Source organism: Ovis canadensis, chromosome 15, assembly GCF_042477335.2.
Source record: "Ovis canadensis isolate MfBH-ARS-UI-01 breed Bighorn chromosome 15, ARS-UI_OviCan_v2, whole genome shotgun sequence".
Taxonomy (NCBI): Eukaryota; Metazoa; Chordata; class Mammalia; order Artiodactyla; family Bovidae; genus Ovis; species Ovis canadensis.
Genome location: NC_091259.1, coordinates 53,544,443 through 53,566,410, shown reverse-complemented (window position 1 = coordinate 53,566,410; position 21,968 = coordinate 53,544,443). Strand labels below are relative to the sequence as shown.

General features: G+C 36.6%; 1 protein-coding gene across 12 annotated transcripts; it reads right to left on the bottom strand.

The window, feature by feature from the left end:
• Nucleotides 1–678: 678 nt before the first annotated feature.
• On the bottom strand, nucleotides 679–20,012 carry ZNF214 (zinc finger protein 214). 12 transcript variants are annotated; one of them, XM_069555196.1, is made up of 6 exons: nucleotides 19,770–20,012; nucleotides 19,364–19,422; nucleotides 18,652–18,740; nucleotides 10,847–10,894; nucleotides 5,412–5,572; nucleotides 679–4,310 (listed from the first exon to the last, which is right to left on the bottom strand). In XM_069555196.1, exons 5-6 carry the CDS (start codon nucleotides 5,536–5,538, stop codon nucleotides 2,620–2,622), a joined length of 1,818 nt encoding a protein of 605 aa, XP_069411297.1. In that variant the 5' UTR covers nucleotides 5,539–5,572; nucleotides 10,847–10,894; nucleotides 18,652–18,740; nucleotides 19,364–19,422; nucleotides 19,770–20,012; the 3' UTR covers nucleotides 679–2,619. The 12 variants fall into 12 exon arrangements, with proteins under 12 accessions (XP_069411297.1, XP_069411299.1, XP_069411305.1 ...); XM_069555198.1 differs by lacking the exon at nucleotides 10,847–10,894 and having other exon boundaries at nucleotides 19,524–20,012; XM_069555204.1 differs by lacking the exon at nucleotides 10,847–10,894 and having other exon boundaries at nucleotides 5,420–5,572; nucleotides 19,524–20,012.
• Between the last annotated feature and the right edge of the window lie 1,956 nt (nucleotides 20,013–21,968).

The window sequence follows — 21,968 nt, the reverse complement described above, 5'->3', positions numbered from 1 at the left end:
CACATTGCTTTAATCTGTTGGTGTCCTGTGCCATCTCTTATTACAAGGGCTTTCCTTGTGGCTCAGCTGGTAAAGAATCTGCTTGCAATGTAGGAGATCTGTATTCGATCCCTGGGTTGGGAAGATCCCCTGGAGAAGGGAAAGGCTACCCATTCCAGTATTCTGGCCTGGAGAATCCCACGGACTGTATAATCCATGGGGCCGCAAGAGTCAGACACGACGGAATGACTTTCACTTAGTATTACAAACTCTATTTTGCACCCATAGTATTTTTCTGATTATTGTAATATTTAGAAAGTTATTGGTTTTTATATTTTTACCCACCTTAATGGTTTATAATTAGTTCATTTAAATTAACTTTTAAAACATATTGTTTTATGTTTGCCTAATAAACATTTGCCTGTTCTCTTATATGAATAAGATTAATCAATAAATCAATACTGAGAAGTTGAAAATTGGTCAATTAACCAGTATCATTTTGCTATAGTCTTTGAATCACATATAAGTAAAAATTTTAATTCAATCAAGGGTTTTCAAAACTTAAAGGGAGATTTAAGCTATTTTGATAAATCTGATTTGCTCTCACCTAGATATGTATTCTCTAGTTTTTTAAATCTATTGTTTTTGTTTTCTGCCTTTTGCTTTAGGGACTGAATATTCTTTGTTTTTATCTTCCTGTTTTGAAATATATGTGCTTTCTTTAGTTCTTTTAATTGTAATTTCGAACTCTGTAAAAAAAAATTTTAGGCCTTTATTTCTAGAATTGTTAAATTCAAGAAAATGTAATGAATCCATGCTATTTAATATGACCATAAATGTAGAGTACTTTCTTTTGCTATTCTTCCCTCATCTTGTTGGCAGATTTAGCAAATAAAAACACAGGGTGCTGTTAAGATTGAATTTCATATAAGCAAATACTTTCTTAGTATAAGTTCCATGCAGTATTTGGGACATGCTTATAAAAAATGATCATTGTAGATCTGACAAATCAGATATATGATGAAAATTCAGAAAAACCTGATTGAAGGCAGGAGGAGAAGGGGACAACAGAGGATGAGATGATTGGATGGCATCACCGACTGGATGGATGTAAGTTTGAGCAAGCTCTGGGAGTTGGTGTTGGACAGGGAAGCCTGGTGTGCTGCAGTCCATGGGGTCACAGAGTCAGATACGACTGAGCGACTGAACTGAATTGAACTGATCTGAAAAATCAGACCTAATTGGGTGTCCTGGATTCCTTTACCTGATAATCCTACTATCCCATCCAGTCTTTAATATATAATGTTCTTATACTCAGCATTTCTATATTAATACCTTCTTGTACAACTATTTTAACATTTTTCAAGTTTTGTAAACAAATTAACAATTCAGAATTAACTGCATGTTTAACTAATTTTAGTGTTTGTTACCGTCCTTTTACATTATGACTTCCACATTCTTGAGATCTGTTTAAGAAAGGTACATATGTTTTCTGGGTTTTGTTTTTGTTGTTTTTGCTTATCTGTTACCTATAGATATAAAGACAATTTAGTTGATAAGAAAAAATATAGGTGATAACAGATTTTTGAGTCTCACAATTCTGAAGGTGTTATCACACTGTCTTTTGACATTTACTATTGGAGAGTTCTGTATCTATTCTCCCGCTTAGGTTTTGTAGATAACCAGAATTTTTCCACACCTCCTAGGGTCTAAACGAATGCATAAATATAGAAAACTGGGCAGGGGAATGGGTGGGAGTGTGTTATAGTAACTTCAGAGTGTAGCACCCTTGCAAGAAAAGGATGGTTCTTGAGTTTTCTGGTTGACAGAAATAAATTATCTACGATATCCGGTCTTGGATAAAGGGAAATACAGTGTTTTCTGATCTTTTCTCATAAGCAACTGAAATTTACTGACCCGTTAGTTAATTCTTCCATATCTGAGTTGTCTGCCAGTTTGAGTCACAGGTTTTGCATATTTTCTTTTTTTCTGTAGCTTCTAAGGGACTTTACAGTTGAGTCAAGATTCTTGCTGTTCATTGAGAGCTAGCCAATTTCAATTCAAACCAAAATACAAGCAAATGTTTTGAAGTCAGTGAAAACACAAAGTTGAATGTACAGTATGATTTCATGCACATGAAAATGCACAGAAAAAAGACTTAGAATGAAACAGGATGAGACGTTTTCTTCTTGACTCATTTACATATTTTATAATGACTATGCATATGGGGTTTCCCTGGTGGCTAAGATGGTAAAGAATTCACCTGCAATGCAGGAGACCTGGGTTCAATCCTTGGGTCAGGAAGATCCCCTGGAGAAGGGAATGGCTACCCACTCTAGTATTCTTGACAGGAGAATTCGATGCACAGTGGAGCATGGCAGGCTACAGTCCATGGGGTTGCAAAGAGTCAGACTCAATTGAGCAACTAACACACACTACTATACCTAATATATATGATAGAAAAAGAAAATACTTTAATACTACGCATCTCTTCTTAAAGCAAATGATTCTTAGTAGGAATTAGAGGAAATTTTAAATGGTGCTTGGGATTATTTGGGTTATTTATAGCACTTTTCCAGCAGCATTTACTAGGCTTAAAATGAAGCTTTGATTAAAGCTGTTACAACAAAATGAACAGAATTACAAGGTTTCTCTTCTGCAGTTATTGTAAAGATGTGAATTCTGATTGAATCCCTTGTAATACTCATGGCATTTATAAGTTTTCTCTCCTGTGTGGACTCTCTGATGAATTCGAAGAGCTGAGCTGTGGCTGAAACCCTTACCACACTTAGCACATTGATAAGGCTTCTCTCCTGTGTGGATCCTCTGGTGAATATGAAGATTTGAGCTGTGACTAAAGCCCTTTCCACAGTCATCACATTTATAGGGTTTTTCTCCTGTATGGACTCTCTGATGAATGAGAAGATGTGAACGCTGACTGAAACCTTTACCACACTGTTCACATTTATAGGGTTTCTCTCCAGTATGCACTCTTTGATGAGTGTGAAGTTTTGAACTCTTGCTGAAGCCTTTCCCACATTCATGACAAATATAGGGTTTCTCCCCTGTATGGACCCTCTGATGAATGCGAAGATCTGAGCTGTGACTAAAGTCCTTCCCACAGGTGTCACATTTGTATGGCTTCTCTCCTGTATGCACTCTCTGATGGATTTGAAGATTTGAGCGCTGGGTAAAGCCCTTACCACAGTCACCACATTTATAGGACTTTTCTCCTGTGTGGACTAACTGATGAATTCGAAGATTTGAGCTCTGACTGAAGCCTTTACCACACTCATCACACTTATATGGTTTCTCTCCGGTGTGGACTCTCTGATGAACATGAAGTACTGAACTCCGACTAAAACTCTTACCACACTGATCACACTTAAAAGGCTTCTCTCCTATGTGAAGTCTCTGGTGAATGTGAAGCAATGAATTTCTACCAAGGTCCTTATCACACTGCAATTTATAGAGTTTCTCTTCCAGGTGGAATCTTTGATGATGGTGAAGCCTGGGGATCTGACTGAAGCTATTACTACACAGGTTACATATATAAGGTACCTCCCCTGGGTGGGCTCTCTGATGAAAGTGAACACCAAAGCTCTGACTAAAGTTACTGGCAACTTCATCACATCTGTATAGCTGCTTACCTATGTGGATTCTTGGATGTCTGTATAGGTCTGATCTCTGAGGGAAGCCTGTGGGGCTGATGGAACATGGATACAACTTTTCTCCAAGTTGATTTCTCTTGTGGAGAACACACTGTGAGTTCCAGTAATAAATTTCTTTACATTTTTTACATGCACAGTATTTCTCTTCCATAGAGCCTTTCAGCAGGTAATTTTGGCATATCTCCCCAATGTACTCTGGAAAGGCTTCCTGTCCTGGGATAGAATGCTGACATATAAGCTTCTGTTCTTTTTCCAGAGAGAGATTTTTCCTGGATATGCCAACATGGTATCTGAGTCCTTGAAAACCACATGAATCACTCACATAGATTTTTCTACCATCGTCTTCAGAGTGTTTCTTTTCTAAGGCCCAACAAGGTATACACTTGGTATATTTTAAGTTCCTGGGACTTTTGCCTTCAAAAGTCAGTTCATAGTTCCCATACCCTGCTACTTGTGTGGGGAGTGTTGACCATTCTTGATAGTGAGAAAGGTGTTGCTGCTTTAGGTCTTTGGAATCTATACCTTGAACCATTTCCACATAGTTTTTATTCTCATATATCGGAGTGCTGGCAGTCTTCCAGCCTTGCCAACAGGAAAGATTTTCATGGTCTAAATAGCTGAATCTTTCTTCCTGGGGTTTGCAGCTCTCTTTCCAATTTCCTAAAATATAAGCAGATAATCCGGTGGTGAGATGAGAGCTATGTTTAAAAATTTCCAAGTATCTCAAGTCAACAAGCTCCAGAATTATAGGAATATATGTATGGGCACAAGTGAGAAAGAAGGGTTATGATTTAGGCTGCTCCATATTGGGTATGAAATTCATTTGTTTATTCATTCATAGATGTATTCATTTCACTCATTCATTCAATAAACATACCTTGAGCATCTACTACTTACTAAATATTATTAGAAATAAAAAAGAAAGTGATTGGCTACATGCAAATCATCTTAAAGACTGAGATTTAATTAGATTACTCTATTTGGGAAATTATTATAAGAAATAAAATACATGTTTCTCTTTTTTGTTCTAAAATAGTGTAGTAGATTGTGTAAAAAAAAATTCTCTGCTTATTTACATTTTTGGGTGTTCCTCTTACACACTGACTCTCTAATTTGCTTTGGCCACTGGGACAAAAGTGAGACAAACAGAAATCTGAAAAGTACTTGTATTTTGGGGTTGGTCTCTTTTGCTGGTTTTGATAGTCCTGTGATCACAAAATAAGCCTGGGCTGGCCTCCTTGAAGAGAGACATATGGTCAACACATGGCCATTATAACATTGATACTGACCAACTGCCAGACATGAGACATCTGAATAAGGCTATTCAGCTTTATTTTAGAGCATCTAGCCCCAAACAAGTCACTCCTGATAGAAGATCCATGTAACCAATTGGAATCATGAAACATAACAAAGTTTTAAGTTACTAAGTTTAGGGTAGTTTGTTATATAACAAAAGCTAACTCATACAAATAGAACATAAGCGAGAACAAACTTAGGACTGCACAAAATTATAGATGGAAATCTGTGCTTTATGTGTAATCCAGAAAATATTCACAAATAATAATCACAGACACCTATTAATTATATAGCCAAATTTTGGAAGATATCGTTTCTCTTTCTGTAATTTTTCATGTGATTTAAGACCCATTTTTGAGAATCTCTTTTACCTCAATACAGCAATCAGATAAAGAACCAAAATACTCAACAAAACAGGTCCCAGAAAAAACTAACCTTATTCCCTAAGAGTTGGGATAACTTTACCTACTAACATGACATTTGTGTAATTCTCCCACATGACCTCTCTGTAGAGCTTTTTCTGAGAAGAATCCAACAATTTCCACTCCTCCCAAGTAAAACTAACAGTCACATCTTCAAATGTTACTGCCATCTGGTCGAAGATTAGCTTTCCAGGAGGAAGCAATCTAAATAAGAAGATGGAAAACGAAAAAAGCATTCAGCATGTAACATAAGTGGTAAACCAAAAAGAAATAACTCTAATAATGAAGAAAGACAAGAAAAGTAAGAAGAGACATAACATAGGTCAAGTGGTTAAATAATGTATATAATCAATGAATACCATCACCACCATAAGAAACATTTATATACCATTTGTCTGCTAACCACTGGGCCAGGTAAGTACTTCACACGTATCTCAAGTAATCCTTATAGTGATCCTTTGTTGCAGATACTATTATTATCCCCATTTACACATTAGTAAATAATGGTTGAAAAAGATTAATTCCCAAGATCATGAACCTGGAGGTACTGCAGCTAGGATCCAGGTCTACACACTTTGAAAAAGAACCGTTTGCCAACTATATCACTTCATGTTGCTTGTATTATTGCTTCATGATTGGTCATTTTAGACATCTATTTACTTCCTACCTCTACTTTTCATCCTCAGTGGTGACCCACTCCAGTATTCTTGCCTGGAAAATCCCATGGGTGGAGGAGCCTGATAGGCTGCAGTCCATGGGGTCGCTAAGAGTAGGACACGACTGAGCGACTTCACTTTCACTCTTCACTTTCATGCACTGGAGAAGGACATGGCAACCCACTCCAGTGTTCTTGCCTGGAGAATCCCAGGGACGGAGGAGCCTGGTGGCCTGCCATCTATGGGGTCGCACAGAGTCAGACTCGACTGAAGCGACTTAGCAGCAGCAGCAGCATAGCATTATTGCTAACTTTCTGGTTAAATCAATAAGCAGCACTTATATAATTTTGAATATGATTATATTTGGGGAGGATTTTGGGGGGAGGATTTTGGGGAGGATTACCTGTTTAATTTTTACTTGATAAATTTACTGTCCTCAAATTCTTGATTTATTTAGAAGGCTTTATATAATCTGTTTTATCAGGTGTCTCATTCCCTTGCCCACCCCTTTTATTTTGGAAAGTCTATCTTCCTGTTCCAGTCAGGGCCTGCTACTCTTTAGTGCTCCATTTTCAAAATCACATGACTCTTCCTCTTTTGTGATTTACTCCATTAGTTGGAGGGCACATAACAACATGAATTCAATCAAGCCTGTGAACATTACACTTTTTAGCCACTGAAAAAAGCAAAGGTGAGAAACAGGTGAGGTTTTCTTCAAAGGAGAATCTCCAAACATAGTTACTAGGAAAGATTCCCAAGAATCATTTGAATCACTGTATACCTGAAGTCTTTCTGTCCCTCACAAGTGGCTGAGTGTAGAATTCTAGAGTGAAAATATTTTTCCTTAAAACTGTTTTACTGTTTTATAAGGTTTTAGTGTTGCCAAGACTGATTTTTAAAAAAATAATAATAAACTGAAATTCCTTTGTAGGTAACTTTTTCTTTCCTCTCTGGAAATATTTTAGGGTGGTCTTTAATGGCTGGCCTTCTGCCCCAAATAGTATATGGATTTGAGCTTCTCCAAAGTTCACGGGCTCATCAGTTCCTTTCTTGTCTGTTTTACTCTGCTGTACTCTGGGATAAAACATCTTTAGCCCTAAATGGCTCTGATCACTATTCCTACGTTGCCATCCAGGTTTTTGTTGAAATTTCTCATTTGCTGATGGCTCTTCAGTTTCATCATTGTAAGTTCATTAATTTCTTGGTTTTTTATTATTATGCAGTTTTAGAAAGTTGAAGGGATAATGCATGTATTCTGTCTAAAAATAATTATTTTAGTAGAACAGATCATAAGTTGGCTGTGTAACAAATTCATTTTATTTCTTTGATGATATATTCTTAATTGTAAAGTCAGTTTAAAATGTTCAATAACCATTAAGAATAAAAGAAATAGATACTTTTAAGGAGATTACAATAAAATGAAAAAAACTAAACTATCATCATCATAAAATTATAATCATAGCAGCAGCTAAATATTATCTAGCAGTTAGGGGCAGTTATGTGAAATAGGCTACGTTATCTCATTTATCATCACAACAATCCAGTAAGGTATTATTATCAACACTAAAAGAAAGGAATCTAAAATTTAGCAAGATTAAGTAACTATTACAAGATCCTGTAGTTACAAAGTAGTGGTTTTTTTAACACAGGCCTACTGCTGCTTTACCTCCTAAGCAAAAGTGAGAGAAGTTAAAAACAACTTGTGAAGGGTGGTAAATCAAGATTTCCCCACAGCCATATGATGTTAATATAGAAGGATAAAAGGAAGATATACTGAAATATTCAAGGATTCAAAATATACCACCCAGGTACCATTTTCCAAATAAACTAAATAAAAACCCATGAAAAGTGAAACATTAATCACAAATATGAATTCAAGAATGAGAAAATACAGTGCTATTTATTTTTTAAATGTTTATAAATGCTAAAAATTTTAAAGACAGTAAGTTTACTTAACACATACAAATTGGGATTCTCAGAAACTGACAAACTGGTGTCAGTATGAAAAAGAAATGAACTCACTGGTCCTTCACTTTTTATAAAGTACAGTATATAAAACCCAGTCTGTTGTTACTGGTTTTGATTGTCATTTTAAGAAAGATTTAAGAATTTATTTTTAAAATATACTAGAGATTAAGAGTCTAGTATCTTTTACTGAAAGTAAGTTCATAAAAATTGTAACAATGCTAAAATAATATAAGTAAAAATTAAGTCTACCCTCCACAAATAACTTATGAAATAACCACTATTATTTTCATTGTGTCCGTTCTGACCTTATTTTCACACATACCCCACTAATTTTTTTTTCATAACAAAGACATCATAATTCTGCAGTTTGCTTTTTCAGGTAATGTATAGTGTACAACTTCCCATTTCAGTACATATAGGCCTGTGTTATTTGTGGTCATTTTTGAGTATGTCCAAGATTATATGATTTTGTCCAAAAATTATTTGATATGCTTCCCTTCAAAAGGTGGGGCCTAGTTCCCCACTTCCTTGAATGTGGCCTGGTCTTAAGGACTTAGTTCTGATGAATAGAAGAAAATGCAAAGAGGAAGCCATGGTGTGCAATGTTTAAGACTAGCCCGTAAAAGGCACTACATCTTCCTCCTTCTGCTTCCCTGATAGCTCAGTTGCTAAAGAATCCACCTGCAAGGCAGGAGACCCCGCTTCGATTCCTGGATCGGGAAGATTCCCTGGAGAAGAGAAAGGCTACCCACTCCAGTATTCTGGCCTGGAGAATTCCATGGACTATATAGTCCATAGGGTCACAGAGTCGGACAAGACTGAGCGACTTTCACTTTTCTTCCTCCTTGCTTTTTTCTTGGATCAGTTACTCTGGGAGAAGCTACCTAAAATACCGTGAGAATACTTAGGCAGCCCTGTGGAGAGGCCCATGTGGTGAGGAACTGAGGCCTTCTGTCCTCAGTGAGAAATGAGGTATTTGCTAACAGCCATGTGAGAACCATCTTAGAAGTGGATCCTCCAGCCCCAGTGAGGACGAGATGGCTGGATGGCATCACCAACTCGATGGACGTTAGTTTGAGTGAACTCCGGGAGTTGGTGATGGACAGGGAGGCCTGGTGTGCTGCAATACATGGGGTCGCAGAGTTGGACACAACTGAGCGACTGAACTAAACTGATAATGTTTTTTAAATCTCTCTTGTTCTGTAAGTTACCTCCTACCTTTTTAAAAAAATTCATCGCACCATTGATTTGTTAAAGAAACCCAGACATTTATCCTGTAAAACAATGGTTTTCAAACTTCATTAAGCATCAAAATCACCTGGAGAACTTGATAAAACACAGTTTCCTGGACATCATCCCCAGAGATTCTGATTTATTAGGTCCTAGATAGGAATCAAGATTCATTTGTAATAATAGTCCCATGTAATGACAATGCTGCTGTTCCAGGGACCACACTTTAAATAGCACTTCTACAGAACATCCACATCAATAATTTGGCTAATTGTTTCCTTGTGGTGTTTTAACTTGTTCTTTATTCCATTCCTGGTACTTGGTCCTTTTATTCCAGAAGCCTGTGAAGACTAAAGTTCTTTTTTTTTTTTTCTGGAAAGAATACCTGTTATACACTTCCTGTTACAATACTTGAGGGCTGCTAAATTAACTAAGTAGTGGGTTCAGGTGCTTTCAAGTTCCGACCTCCCATTTTAATGTTTCCCATAAATCTTTCACTTAAAGTTTTGGAAGTAAATGATGATCATTTCTTAGATATGTTATGTCATTAAACATTGTAAACTGGTTTCCTAATTCTACTATCCCTTGTATACATGCAAGCTATAATTCTTCTAAAGAAATCCCATCACAGATTTTCTGGTTACCCTGAAATGTAGTCCAATCAAAAAAGTCAGGATAAAAATTTATTTCCCAAACTACCCCCTTTAAGAAAATTAATTTGCAGAGTAATTAGATCATAGATTGGGACAAAGTAACCACCAAATGTGACTAGTATGATTTGAATTGTTTTGCTTTTAAGCATTTTTATGAATTCATTGATTTTTACATATTTGATATGTTTCAATCAAATTGTAGTCATTTTACTTTTAGATATTCAAACCTCCCTTATCTTTGGCTAGTGGGAATTCTTTCCGGTTGGCCTCAAGTTCTTGTGACATGACCATTTTTAGTGTTTGAAAACATCCTTACTTTCTTGCACAAGTGTCCTAGATGCAGTTTTGTTGTTTTTCCGGTACCAACCAAGATTCACCATTTCTCCAAAATGTTTGAAAACCTCAGTTTTTTCTTTTCTGTATAAATGAACCTCCCCCACAATATGTAAACTTGATAGCCCTCTTATCTTCCCATCCATAAACATAGTTATCTCTCCAATAATTAAAATTTTCTTTAAAGGTCCTTTTCAAGAAGATGTTAAAATTATTCTCTAAGTATTTGAAATTTTGATTCCTTATAATTTTTTCAGGTTTTGCTATATATAATTTGAAACACATTCTTAGCTACACGTTTTGTTCATGATTAATACATCTAACCTTTTTCATGGCATTACTTTAGGTAGGTCTCCAGTAAATAGCACAGAGCAAGATCATGTTTTTCATCAACTCTCTCTGACTCAGTTTTTTTATAGGTAAGTTTTATCCATGTTCATTTATTGTGATTACTAATATATTTGGACTTATTTCTAAAATCTTATTATTTTTAAAAATTACTTCATCCATTCCGGTCTTTAGTTTTTATTTTTTCATTTCCTCCCATTTTGTCCTCTATGATTTTGATTCCATACATATATTAATAATTTATATTCTTTAAGAGTCACCCTAAATATGCTTTAAACATATACACTTACCTATTTTTCTAATAAGTCATTTAAGAAAAGAAACAAATCCAGGAAAGGCTGCATGAGATATAACAAGGAAAGATTATCAAATGCCTTGGTAAAGTTTATTGTTATCATAAAACAAGTAAAAACAAGAAAATCTAAGAACAAAAAAGGAAAAAGAGTACATCTACACCTACCCCACAGTTGTTGACAATACGAGCACTGATGCATGGGAGGTAAGAGAAAAGGGACGTGGTGCAGGGGGGTTAATCACTCAGTCGTATCCGACTCTTTGTGACCCATGGACTGTAGCCTGCCAGGCTCCTCTGTCCATGGGATTATCCAGGCAAAGACACTGGAGTGGGCTGCCATTTCCTTCCCCAAAAGGGACATGAGAGTGTGCCAAATACTTGTCTGTTTAGAAAAATGACTTAGATACAAGTTTAAGAAGTCAATAGGAGTAAATAAAAGTCAACATGGGTTTTAAGAGCAATTACCAGAAGAACCATAGTAGAATCTATAAAAAATAAAGCAAGAACAGAAGACAACCTGTTTCAAAGGAAAACAGAAAGGAGAAAAGGCATATGATAGCAAAAATAATAGTATAGCTCTATACTATTAAAAGTATCTCTATCACAGATTAAAAGACAGATTTGTAGGTTAAAAAAATAAAATTCAATATGTGGTTTAGAAGAGATACACTAAAAAGAAAAAACATGAGAATAAACGGACAGAAAAACATTCCACACAAATATGAACCAAAAGAAAGTTGTAATAACAAATTTAATTTCAGCTGAGATAAAATTTATAGCAAAAAATTTGTAACTGTGTATGGTAATAGATGTTAACTAGACATTGTGATCATTTTACAGCGTATACAAATGTAGAATCATTATGTTGTATACCTGAAACTAATATAATGTTATATGTAAACTATATCACAATAAAAAAATTTATGGCAAAAATACCATAAGGAACAAAAATATAGGTTTTTATATATTAGTAACCCTGGAGAAGGGAACAGCTACCCACTCCAGTATTCTGGCCTTGAGAATTCCATGGGGTCTGTATAGTCCATGGGGTCACAAAGAGTCAGACATGACTGAGTGATTTTCACTTTCAAATAAATAGTAAGGAAATATCCAAAATAGTTAAATTGCATCCACAAATAAAATTTCAAAATGTATGAAGTAACAATTATCATAAGTTCAAGGAGATATATACATCATTGATGGTAATTATGGATTATTAATAAACTCCTCTCAGAAAATGATAGATCAAGCAAAACCAAAGAACTCAACAATATAAAGACTAGACAGTACAATTAATACACTAGCTATTTTATCTGTGTTGAACTCTTGACTTCTGAAACACTAAAAACACATTTTCATGCACCTTCAATACTGTTAAAAGATTGGCCATGTAGTGGTCCATTAAAGAAATTAAATAAACTCCAAAAGATTAATATAATGCAAAATACATTCTTTACATAGAATGTAATAAAATTAGGAACTATTAACAATAAAAAACCAAGTAATATATTAAATAGCCCTTAAATGGAAAATATAATGATAAGAAAAATTTGAATTGAATAATAATAATTACATTTCAAACTTTTCAAGATCCAAATAAAAAAGTACTTAAAGGAAATAAGAATGGCTACATATAATCAACCTAAGCATTCAACTCAGAAACTTAGAAAACAGAAACCCTCCCGCTTTAAAAAAAATAAGCAAACTTCAGAAATGGAGAATAAAGCTGAGAGTCGAAGGTGCAATAAACAGATGATGAGAAAATGCATAAAGTCAAAAGATACTCTTAAAAATTTAAGAAGTCAGTTCTCTATGTCTGTTTCTCCACTGCTGCCTTGCTTTGTTATGGACATGGGGAGAGGGTGAGATGTATGGAGAGAGTAACATAGAAACTTACATTACCATATGTAAAATAGATAACCAAAGGGAATTTGCTGTATGGTTCAGGAAACTCAAACAGGGGTTCTGTTTCAACCTAGAGGGGTGGGATGGGGAGGGAGATGGGGGGAGGCTCAAAAGGGAGGGGGTATATGTATACCAATGGCTGATTCATGCTGAGGTTTGACAGAAAACAACAAAATTCTGTAAAGCAATTATTCTTCAATTAAAATTTTTTTTTAAATTTAAGTCAGATCTCTGCAAGTCTGATTTTCTTTAAAAGATGATTACAAACAAAATATAAGACAAAATGAGTAAATAACCACAGGTGTAAGTTTTTAAATAAGACAAAGGCATTATGAACTATCTGCAAATACACTTGAACATCTATATAAAAGGACAAATTCCTAGTAAAGTACACAATGCCAATATAAAATGTCAAAAGAGATTTTAAGAGTAATAGGCTTCCCTGGTGGCTCAGAGGTTAAAGCGTCTGCCTGGAATGTGGGAAACCTGGCTTCGATCCCTGGGTGGGGAAGATCCCCTGGAGAAGGAAATGGCAACCCACTCTAGTACTCTTGCCTGGAGATTCCCATGGAGGGAGGAGCCTGGTAGGCTACAGTTCATGGGGTCCCAAAGAATTGGACAGGACTGAGCAACTTCACTTTCTTTCACTTTCACTTTCAATTAGTAAGGAAACTGAAATGGCAGCCAGTTCTTTCTCTCTTCCCAAAAATCACAGGCCCTTTTATAGTTGAGTTCTAGCAAATGTTTACATAAACATTTGATTAAATGTTTACTTAATTACTATTACAATCAAATTATTTTAGAAAATAGAAAGTGAAAATTATTGACTCATTATATGGCCAGTGTAATCTTGATTACACGACCTGATAAGAACAAAACAAAAAAATAAAACTATAGGCCCATTTTTAAGTTTGATAAATATGTAGAAAGTCCTAAATAGATATTAACTAACTTAATTCAGAAATATATGAAAACTGTGCATCATGATAAAGCATAATTTATAACAGGAATGGAGAAGAGTTCAACATGAAAAATTAATCAACATAATTCATTCTAGTAATAGACTACAGAAGAAAACCATGATTATCTCAACTGATGCAAAAAAATTGTATACTAAAGATAATAATTTTTACCACCTATATAAGTCCTAAACTTTTAGCTAACTAGAAATAAAAAGAACCTATCTAAATTCATAAAGATTATATATTAAGAATCCACATCAAACAATAAGCTTAATGGAGAAATTTTACATGTATTTCTTTTATGATGGTACAAGATAAGGCTATACACCATCATCACTGCTTTCAAAATAGTACTAAAAGTTCTGACAAATACTAGAAGAAAAGAAAAAGAGATAAGGATTAGAAGAAAAAACATAAAATGTCATTATCTGCATATGTTATAGTCATTTACCTAGGAAAACAAAAGTATATAGATAAACCATAAATTAATGAGCAAGCTCAGCAAAATTACCAGACAAGAGAAAGCAAAAGCATTATGATAGCAGCAATCAATTACCAGGAAATAAGATATCATTCACAACAGCAAAAAAAAAAAAAAGCTATCTTATAAAAGTTTTATCTTTGACGACAACTTTCAGATTCCAATGAAGTAGTAAAAAGATTATCTGAATAAAAGAAGAAGCATGCCTACATGTTCTTGGATGTGATGACTCAAATTCATATACCTCCAGTCAAATTTCTAGCTGGATTTTTTGAGGAATATACTTTTCCCCCTAAAATTTATAGGGAGGGAAAATAAGTCCATAAAGACTTAAGTAAACCAAGGAACACTTGTCCTCCCAAATATCAACATATCAACAAACGACAGCAGTAAAATCAGAATAGGCCAGTAGAATGGAATTGACGATTCAGAGAATAAGGAATGTACTTGTTTATATATGAAAACTTATTAACAATAAAGATGGTATTAAAAATCAAATAAGAAAGAATGGATTATTTATATTAGATAGTGGTGAAACTGATTATATGAGAAAAAATAAAGTTGGATTCCAACTTGATAGCATATACAATGAGAACACTAGATGGATTAAACATTTAAATGTTAACATTACAAAGTCAGTAAAAGAAAGTGTTGGAATTGAGAAACATTTACCATTGTTAAATGAATCCAAGGGCCAGTTCTTTGTGAGAAAAATATTAACAAGAAAATATATCAACCCCTGACTAGCTACAAAAAAAAAAGAAAAAGGGGTGGGCACAAACAAAAAAATTAGAAATTAGATTAGTGAAAAAACAATAGATAAAAGTTTAACTGAACATTAGGTGGGGACTTTCCATAATTCTATAGAAAATAAATCTGAAAATCTGGATGGGAATTTATCTTCTCCTGGAAACCTTTTGATATGGCCCCAAGAAAAGGGAAAAGCCATGAACACATCAGATATTTTGAAACAAATTGGTTAAGTTGTCGAAGACACGTGACTTTCACAATAACAACCCAAAAGTTTCCTTAAATGAATTCTTTCAAATTTTCAGAGAGCAGATTATTTGATTCTATTAAATTATTCCAAGGCATATAAAAAATTATCAAAATTTTAACTCAAGAAAAGAGATGGCAAAAGACCGAAGAGTGTAGATTTATATTAATGAATACCAACAAGCTTCAGAAGTAAATAAAGTAAAATATAAGGTTAATAAAATTTAGCAACACCTGTGTTTATAGTCTACTGCCACATAACTAGTTACTTCAAAATTGAGTGGCTTAAAACAGTGATTACTATCTTTCATGCTTTCTCTAGGTCAGATATTCAAGGGAGGCTTGGCTGGGCAGTTCTGATTTGGACCTCTCATGAGATTCTGTGGAGTTGTCAGCTAGCTCTGCAGTCATCTATAGGCTTGAAGGATTCATTCCCAGGGTGGCTCACTCACGGCTGGCAGGTTGGCTGTCTCAGTTTCTTTCTACTTAGTCCTTTCTTGTGGCCTGAGCTACCTCTCAACATGGTGGCAAGTTTCTTGAGTGAGACGGGCAAGCAAAAGTTGCACCCTTTCAATGACTTAGCATGGGAAGTCACATAGCATCACTTCTGCTGTTGTGGTTTTCTCCATTGAGTTCTCCATTGTTCTTCAGTGTTCTCCAGTTGTTCTCCAGGGTTGTTCTCCATTGGCTGAGGCAAACACTCACCCCAGCCAGATTTGAGAGGAAGGGTCATAGCTCCCATCTTTGGGTCAGAAGCGTGAAAGTCACATTGCAGAAAGAGCATGAAGGATAGGATAAATTATAGGTATGGCCATCTTTGGAAAATGTAATCTGCTACAGTACCAAAGTATATTATAGCATGATGAAATGGTGGCTCATTCCAAAAAAGCAAAGGAAGGTTCATAAGAGAAAATCTATTAGTTATAAGCCATAATCATAATGTCAAATAAGAAAAGCCATATAATTATTTTAATCAATGTCCAAAAGGTATTTCTTAAAGTTCAACATTGGTCTTTCATTTAAAGCTACCAACAAAGCAAGTTACCAAAACAAAGACATGCAAAAACAGTTCAAATCAAAAGGTAAAACAATAAAGGCATTCCCATCAAAATTGGAAACAAGGATACTACAAATTCACTATTTTACAGCCATTAATATGAAAGCATTTGCTAGTGCAAGCAGACAAAATTATCTGTAGAGGGTGTGATTGTTTTTTTCTGGGAAGTCCAAGAAAATAGGGAGTTCAACATCCCAGAAATTCCACTACAAGGTTTGTATCCTAAAGAAACTTATATATGAATACCAGAGGATATGTGTAAGAGCATTTAGAGTATGACTGCTGTAGTAGCAAAAACACTGGAAATAATCCAGAAAGCACAATTTATTTTGGATAAATAAGCTGTTTTTTATACTGTGAAATAGTGCACAGCAGTGAAAATAAACTACAGTTACATGAATCAACATGGTTGCACTGTAAAAATCTTAACTTATGCTAAAGTAGCCATTCACAAAATGTATACAGTGATTCCATTTATCTAATGTTAAAAATAGGCAGAACTAAACAATTTTGTTTAGCGATACAGACATAGGTAGTTAAAACTATACACACACACACACACACACACACAAAAGCTAGAGAATGCCAAACACAACATTTAAGTTATCAGTTGCTTCTTTAGGAGAAGGAAGAGTGAAGTTGTGGGCTTATCAGGGGGCTTTTAAAAGTATTTGCTGGTCTATATGGTGGGTACCCATGCTGTCATTGTATTTTAAATTCCACATATACGTTTCCATATATTCTTTGTATTTTTTTCTCACACCAAAATAAATACCTGATAGGTTTAAGAGTTAAATTATAGAAATACTTGAAACCATAAGAAATAACTGAGGAAAAGTAATTATGTATTATTAGACTTGGGATGAAGAACTTTCAAAGCATAAAACTATACATATAAATTAAAAGAAATAAGATTCACTTATGCAAATTTAAGTTATATAAACAAAGTCCTTAAAAGTAAAAGACAAATAACTTAGAGTAATGCTTATACCATACAACAAATGGTTGCTGCATTTTATATACAAATTACACCTTTTATCATATGGAAAAAAATCAATAGGAAAAAAGGTAATGTATGTCCAGTCATTTTATCAAAGAAGGAATGCAAATGATCAAGAAGTATATGTTTAAAATGATCAATCTTAATTAACACTGAAAAGATGCAATTCAAGGCTAAATTTTAAAAATATTCAATGCTGGTAAAGGTTCAGCAACACAAGATCTTTCATTACATGGTTGTACCAGTTAGTTTATGCAATATTTCTAAAAAAGAACTCAAGTTTTTCAAAAGCCTAAAACATGTTTGTATTCTTTGATGCTATTATCTCATTTCCTAGAACATATCCTGAGGAAATAGAAATACACTTAATAAATTATAAGAATATTTATTAGAAGTTGCTTATAATAGCAAAATATTGGGAAATACTTAAGTTTTTCCCAATAAAAGAAAATTTAAATAAAGCATGGTATACACTTGGGATGAAAGATTATATAGCCATTAAAACTCATGCTACCAAAACATACTTGGAAAAATGTCCACTTCATATGTTAAATGAAAAAATGAAACATACAACAGCCATTCACATATTCAACAGCTATTCATTGAGTGCTTACTATATGCCAGGCATTGTTCTAGATACTGGGAACATTCTTTGCCCTCATGGAGCCTATCTATCATGATTCGAACTTTTGTATGTATACTAATCTTTCCATGTGCATGTGTGCTAAGTCACTTCAGTCGTATCTATTTGTGACCCTATGGACTGATCCTGCCAAACTCCTCTGTCCATGGGATTCTCCTGGCAAGAATACCGGAATAGTTTGCCATTTACCCCTCCAGGGGATCATCCTGACTCAGGGATCAAAACTGCGGTTCCTGCAGCTCCTGCATTTCAGGCGGATTCTTTACCACTGAGCCACCAGGGAAGCCCCTCATATTCTGCTGGAGACTCAGTGATGGTCTTCCTGCTGGAATGATATCTTCCAATTCATAATAATAATTCAAATTTGAGTACCTGCTCCTATCTTTTACTTAAAATTGCCACTCATTCCAGCACTGCTTAACATGTGGTAACTCTAGAAATTCTTGCTAACCTCATGTGGTTTATTTGCCCAAGGTTAAAGAAATACATTCTGACATTTATTTATCTCAGGGTATCAAAGACAGTATGAATTATATAGTAGACTTGAATGGCTGGCTGGCTGAATGAGTAAATGTCAAGAAAAGACCCTGGGCGGGAGGCAGGGGCTTGCTGCGTAGGAGGCTTGAAAGCTTCCCAGGCAAATGAGGAACAAGTTCCATTCAGTCTGGTCCCTCCATCCCTGCTGCCACTTCTACTCCTGCTATCCACGGAGAAGTCAGGGGCATTTTATAAATAAGAGAAGACAGTCCTACTCACCCAGGATCAGACTGTGAGGGAAAGAGTGGCCATTCTTTCCTCCTTTGTGCTCCTTTTCTAGGGAAGGGTGGAGTGTTGAGAAGGCTGAGCTGAGAGAGAAGAGAGAGGAATGAAAAGACTGGCATGACTTGAAATTCCCAAACTCACTACAATCCCCATGCACTAAGATTTGAGTATGACCCCCGAAACTCCCAGAAAGATGTCAGAAAGAGCCCAAGAACATTTCTGTGCCCTTTCAAAGACCAGAAAGGAGACTTATATGAATTTGCACTCAGGACCTCATTTCTGAACATCTAGAAAAGTACAGTGCTAGCCTGGGCATGAAAACATAGAATTTGATCTCAAAGTTAAGTCGCTCCAGGAATACAGATGCTTTCCATGTAATTTAACCTCTCTGAGCATCAAAATTTGCCTAGTTTATTATTAAGAAAAATACAAACAATTGGAATAACAGCACACTTAAAAAGCTTCTTTTGAAAAGTATTTTTAAAATTTTGTTCAGTCAGTGAAATAGAAAGGTTAATTCCATCACCCTCTCCCGCCCCACTTCTTACAACAAAAATATTGGATTTACTATTAGATCAAAGTATAGAGTCTCAGCAGAAGAGCTCAGATCTAGGGCTTCCACGACGTGATCATAATCCCACCAGCCACTTGTAGAACTCTGAAAAAGACCAAACTTCTAGACCTCCTAGGACCTCACTTTCCTCACCTGTAAAATGGGGGCATTAGTCTTTGCCACTCTGGCCCTCCCTTGCGGATCACAGGTCCCTGGAGAAAATGATAAACAGTTAAGAGCCCTCTTTCTCTAGAGAGAAAACTGATTCATGGTGTTCCAGGAGCAGGACAGGTTTGTACTCCCCCATACGCACCAAGGGCCGCCAGAGTTTGTACATCTGAAGCTCCGGGTTCAGACGTACAAACTGTTCTCGCAGAGCAGGATCCACAGGGCCTCTGCTCCTGCCGCGGAGACACAGGCAGCCTCTGTTCCGCATCCAGACCTTCGTCTCAGCACCTCCCAGCCCGGAGCACCCCGGCCTGAGGATCCAAGTTGCCTCTGCCTCCTCTCTCTTTCCCCTTCAGTTTTAACGTGGGCAGGGCGGTTGTGAAGGACTCACCTACAGGCGAGTCCTAGATTTCTAAGCCTGAGCGACTTCTCGACACCTGGCCCTCTCTCTTCTGCCACAGCTCTTCTCGTCCTTGTCTGCTTCTGGTTATGTGCTCCTGAGAGTCCGCGTCACCTACCGAGCCTCTGGAGAGGAACAGGGACCAACTCAAATACTCCGTCCAAACAACGTCTGCCACCCTGCTTGACCAAAACCAAAGCCTCAGGCCTCGGACTGGACACTCAGAGCGTTCCCATGGAGACGGGAGGGGCGGGGCAGGAAAGGAGCGCGCCGGAGGACGTGGCTCCTGATTGGCCAGAAAGATCCGGGCGGTGGTATGGTCTTAAACCACCAGTGTTCTAGGGCGGGAGGACCGTACCCTACTGAATGCACTTTGAACCGAGGATGGGCTTGAGCCATCTAAGATATTACTAACGTTAATGGACAATTCTAGGTTTCTTTTAGGACCCCTGGGAAGGGGGCAGGGCTGGGGATTCCGGGAAATAGTCACCCAGCGAGGGGAGGGTTGGTAGTGCCTGCTGTCCGCGCATTCAGCGAAATGGGCACCCCACTAGCTCTGGTTGTATCATCCTCCCCAAATTCGAGTTACAGAGCCGCGAAGACGGCTTTTCAGTTTTCGGTTTATGGTTGCCGGGACCCGCTTCTCTCCTGCTAACTCGGTCGCGTTGGGCTTTTCTTCCTCTTCTCTTCCTGCTAAGTCTTAGGCTTCTCTGGTATCATCGTGTTCTCTCAGCTGGATTCAGTCAATTTAGTCCCTCAGTCGTGTCCGATTCTTTGCGACCCCATGGACTGCAGCACGCCAAGCTTCCCTGTCCATCACCAACCCCTGGAACCTGCTTAAACTCATGTCCATCGAGTCTGTGATGCCATCCACCCAACCATCTCATCCCCTGTCCTCCGTTTTCCCTCCTGCCTTCAGTCTTTCTCAGCATCAGGGTCTTTTCCAGTGAGTCAGTTTTTTGCATCGGGTGGCGAAAGTGTTGGAATTTCAGCTTCAGCATCAGTCCTTCCAATGAATATTTAGGACTGATTTCCTTTAGGATTGACTGGTTTGATCTCCTTGCATCCAAGGGACTCTCAAGAGTCCTCCATCAGTGTGGAGATTCCTTAAAAAACTGGAAATAGAACTGCCATAGGACCCAGCAATCCCACTGCGGGGCATACACACTGAGGAAATCAGAATTGAAAGAGACTTGTGTACCCCAAAGTTCATCGCAGCACTGTTTACAATAGCTAGGACATGGAAGCAACCTAGATGTCCATCGGCAGACAAATTGATAAAAAAAGCTGTGGTACATATACATAATGGAATATTACTCGGCTATTAAAAAGAATGCATTTGAATCAGTTCTAATGAGGTGGATGAAACTGGAGCCTATTATACAGAGTGAAGTAAGTCAGAAAGAAAAACACCAATACAGTATATTAACACATATATATGGAATTTAGAAAGATGGTAATGATGATCCTATATGCAAGACAGCAAAAGAGACACAGATATTAAATAACAGACTGTTGGACTCTGGAAGAAGGCGGGGATGGGATGATTTGAGAGAATAGCGTTGAAACACGTTTATTACCATATGTGAAATAGATTGCCAATTCATGATCTATGCATGAGTCAGGGCACTAAAGGCCAGTGTACTGGGATGGCCCTGAGGGATGGGATAGGGAGGAAGGTGGGAGGGGAGTTCAGGATGGGGAACACGTATATACCTGTGGCTGATTCATGCCAATGTATGACTAAAGCCACTACAATATTGTAAAGTAATTAGCCTCCAACTAAAATAAATAAATTAATTAATTTTTTAAAAAGAGTCTTCTCCAACACCACAGGTCAAAAACATCAATGCCTTGGTGCTCAGCTTTCGTTTAGTCCAACTCTCACATCCATACATGACTACTGGAAAAACCATGGCTTTGACTAGATGGACCTTTGTTGGCAAAGTAATGTCTCTGCTTTTTAGTATGCTGTCTACATTGGCCATAGCTTTTCTTCCAAGGAGCAAGAGTCTTTTAATTTCATGGCTGCAGTCACCATCTGCAGTGATTTTGGAGCCCCCCCAAAATAAAGTCTGTCATTGTTTCTATTGTTTCCCCATCTATTTGCCATTAAATGATGGGACCAGATGCCATGATCTTAGTTTTCTGAATGTTGAGTTTTAAGGCAACTTTTTCACTCTCCTCTTT

Bases quoted from the DNA above. Each gene is read 5' to 3' on its own strand.
- ZNF214 (XM_069555202.1), bottom strand. From the start codon at position 5,604: ATGCTTTTTTCGTTTTCCATCTTCTTATTTAGATTGCTTCCTCCTGGA. The intron at 4,311-5,411 runs GTAAAGTTATCC...CTTATATTTTAG, and splicing joins CACAAATGTCATGTTAGTAG to GAAATTGGAAAGAGAGCTGC.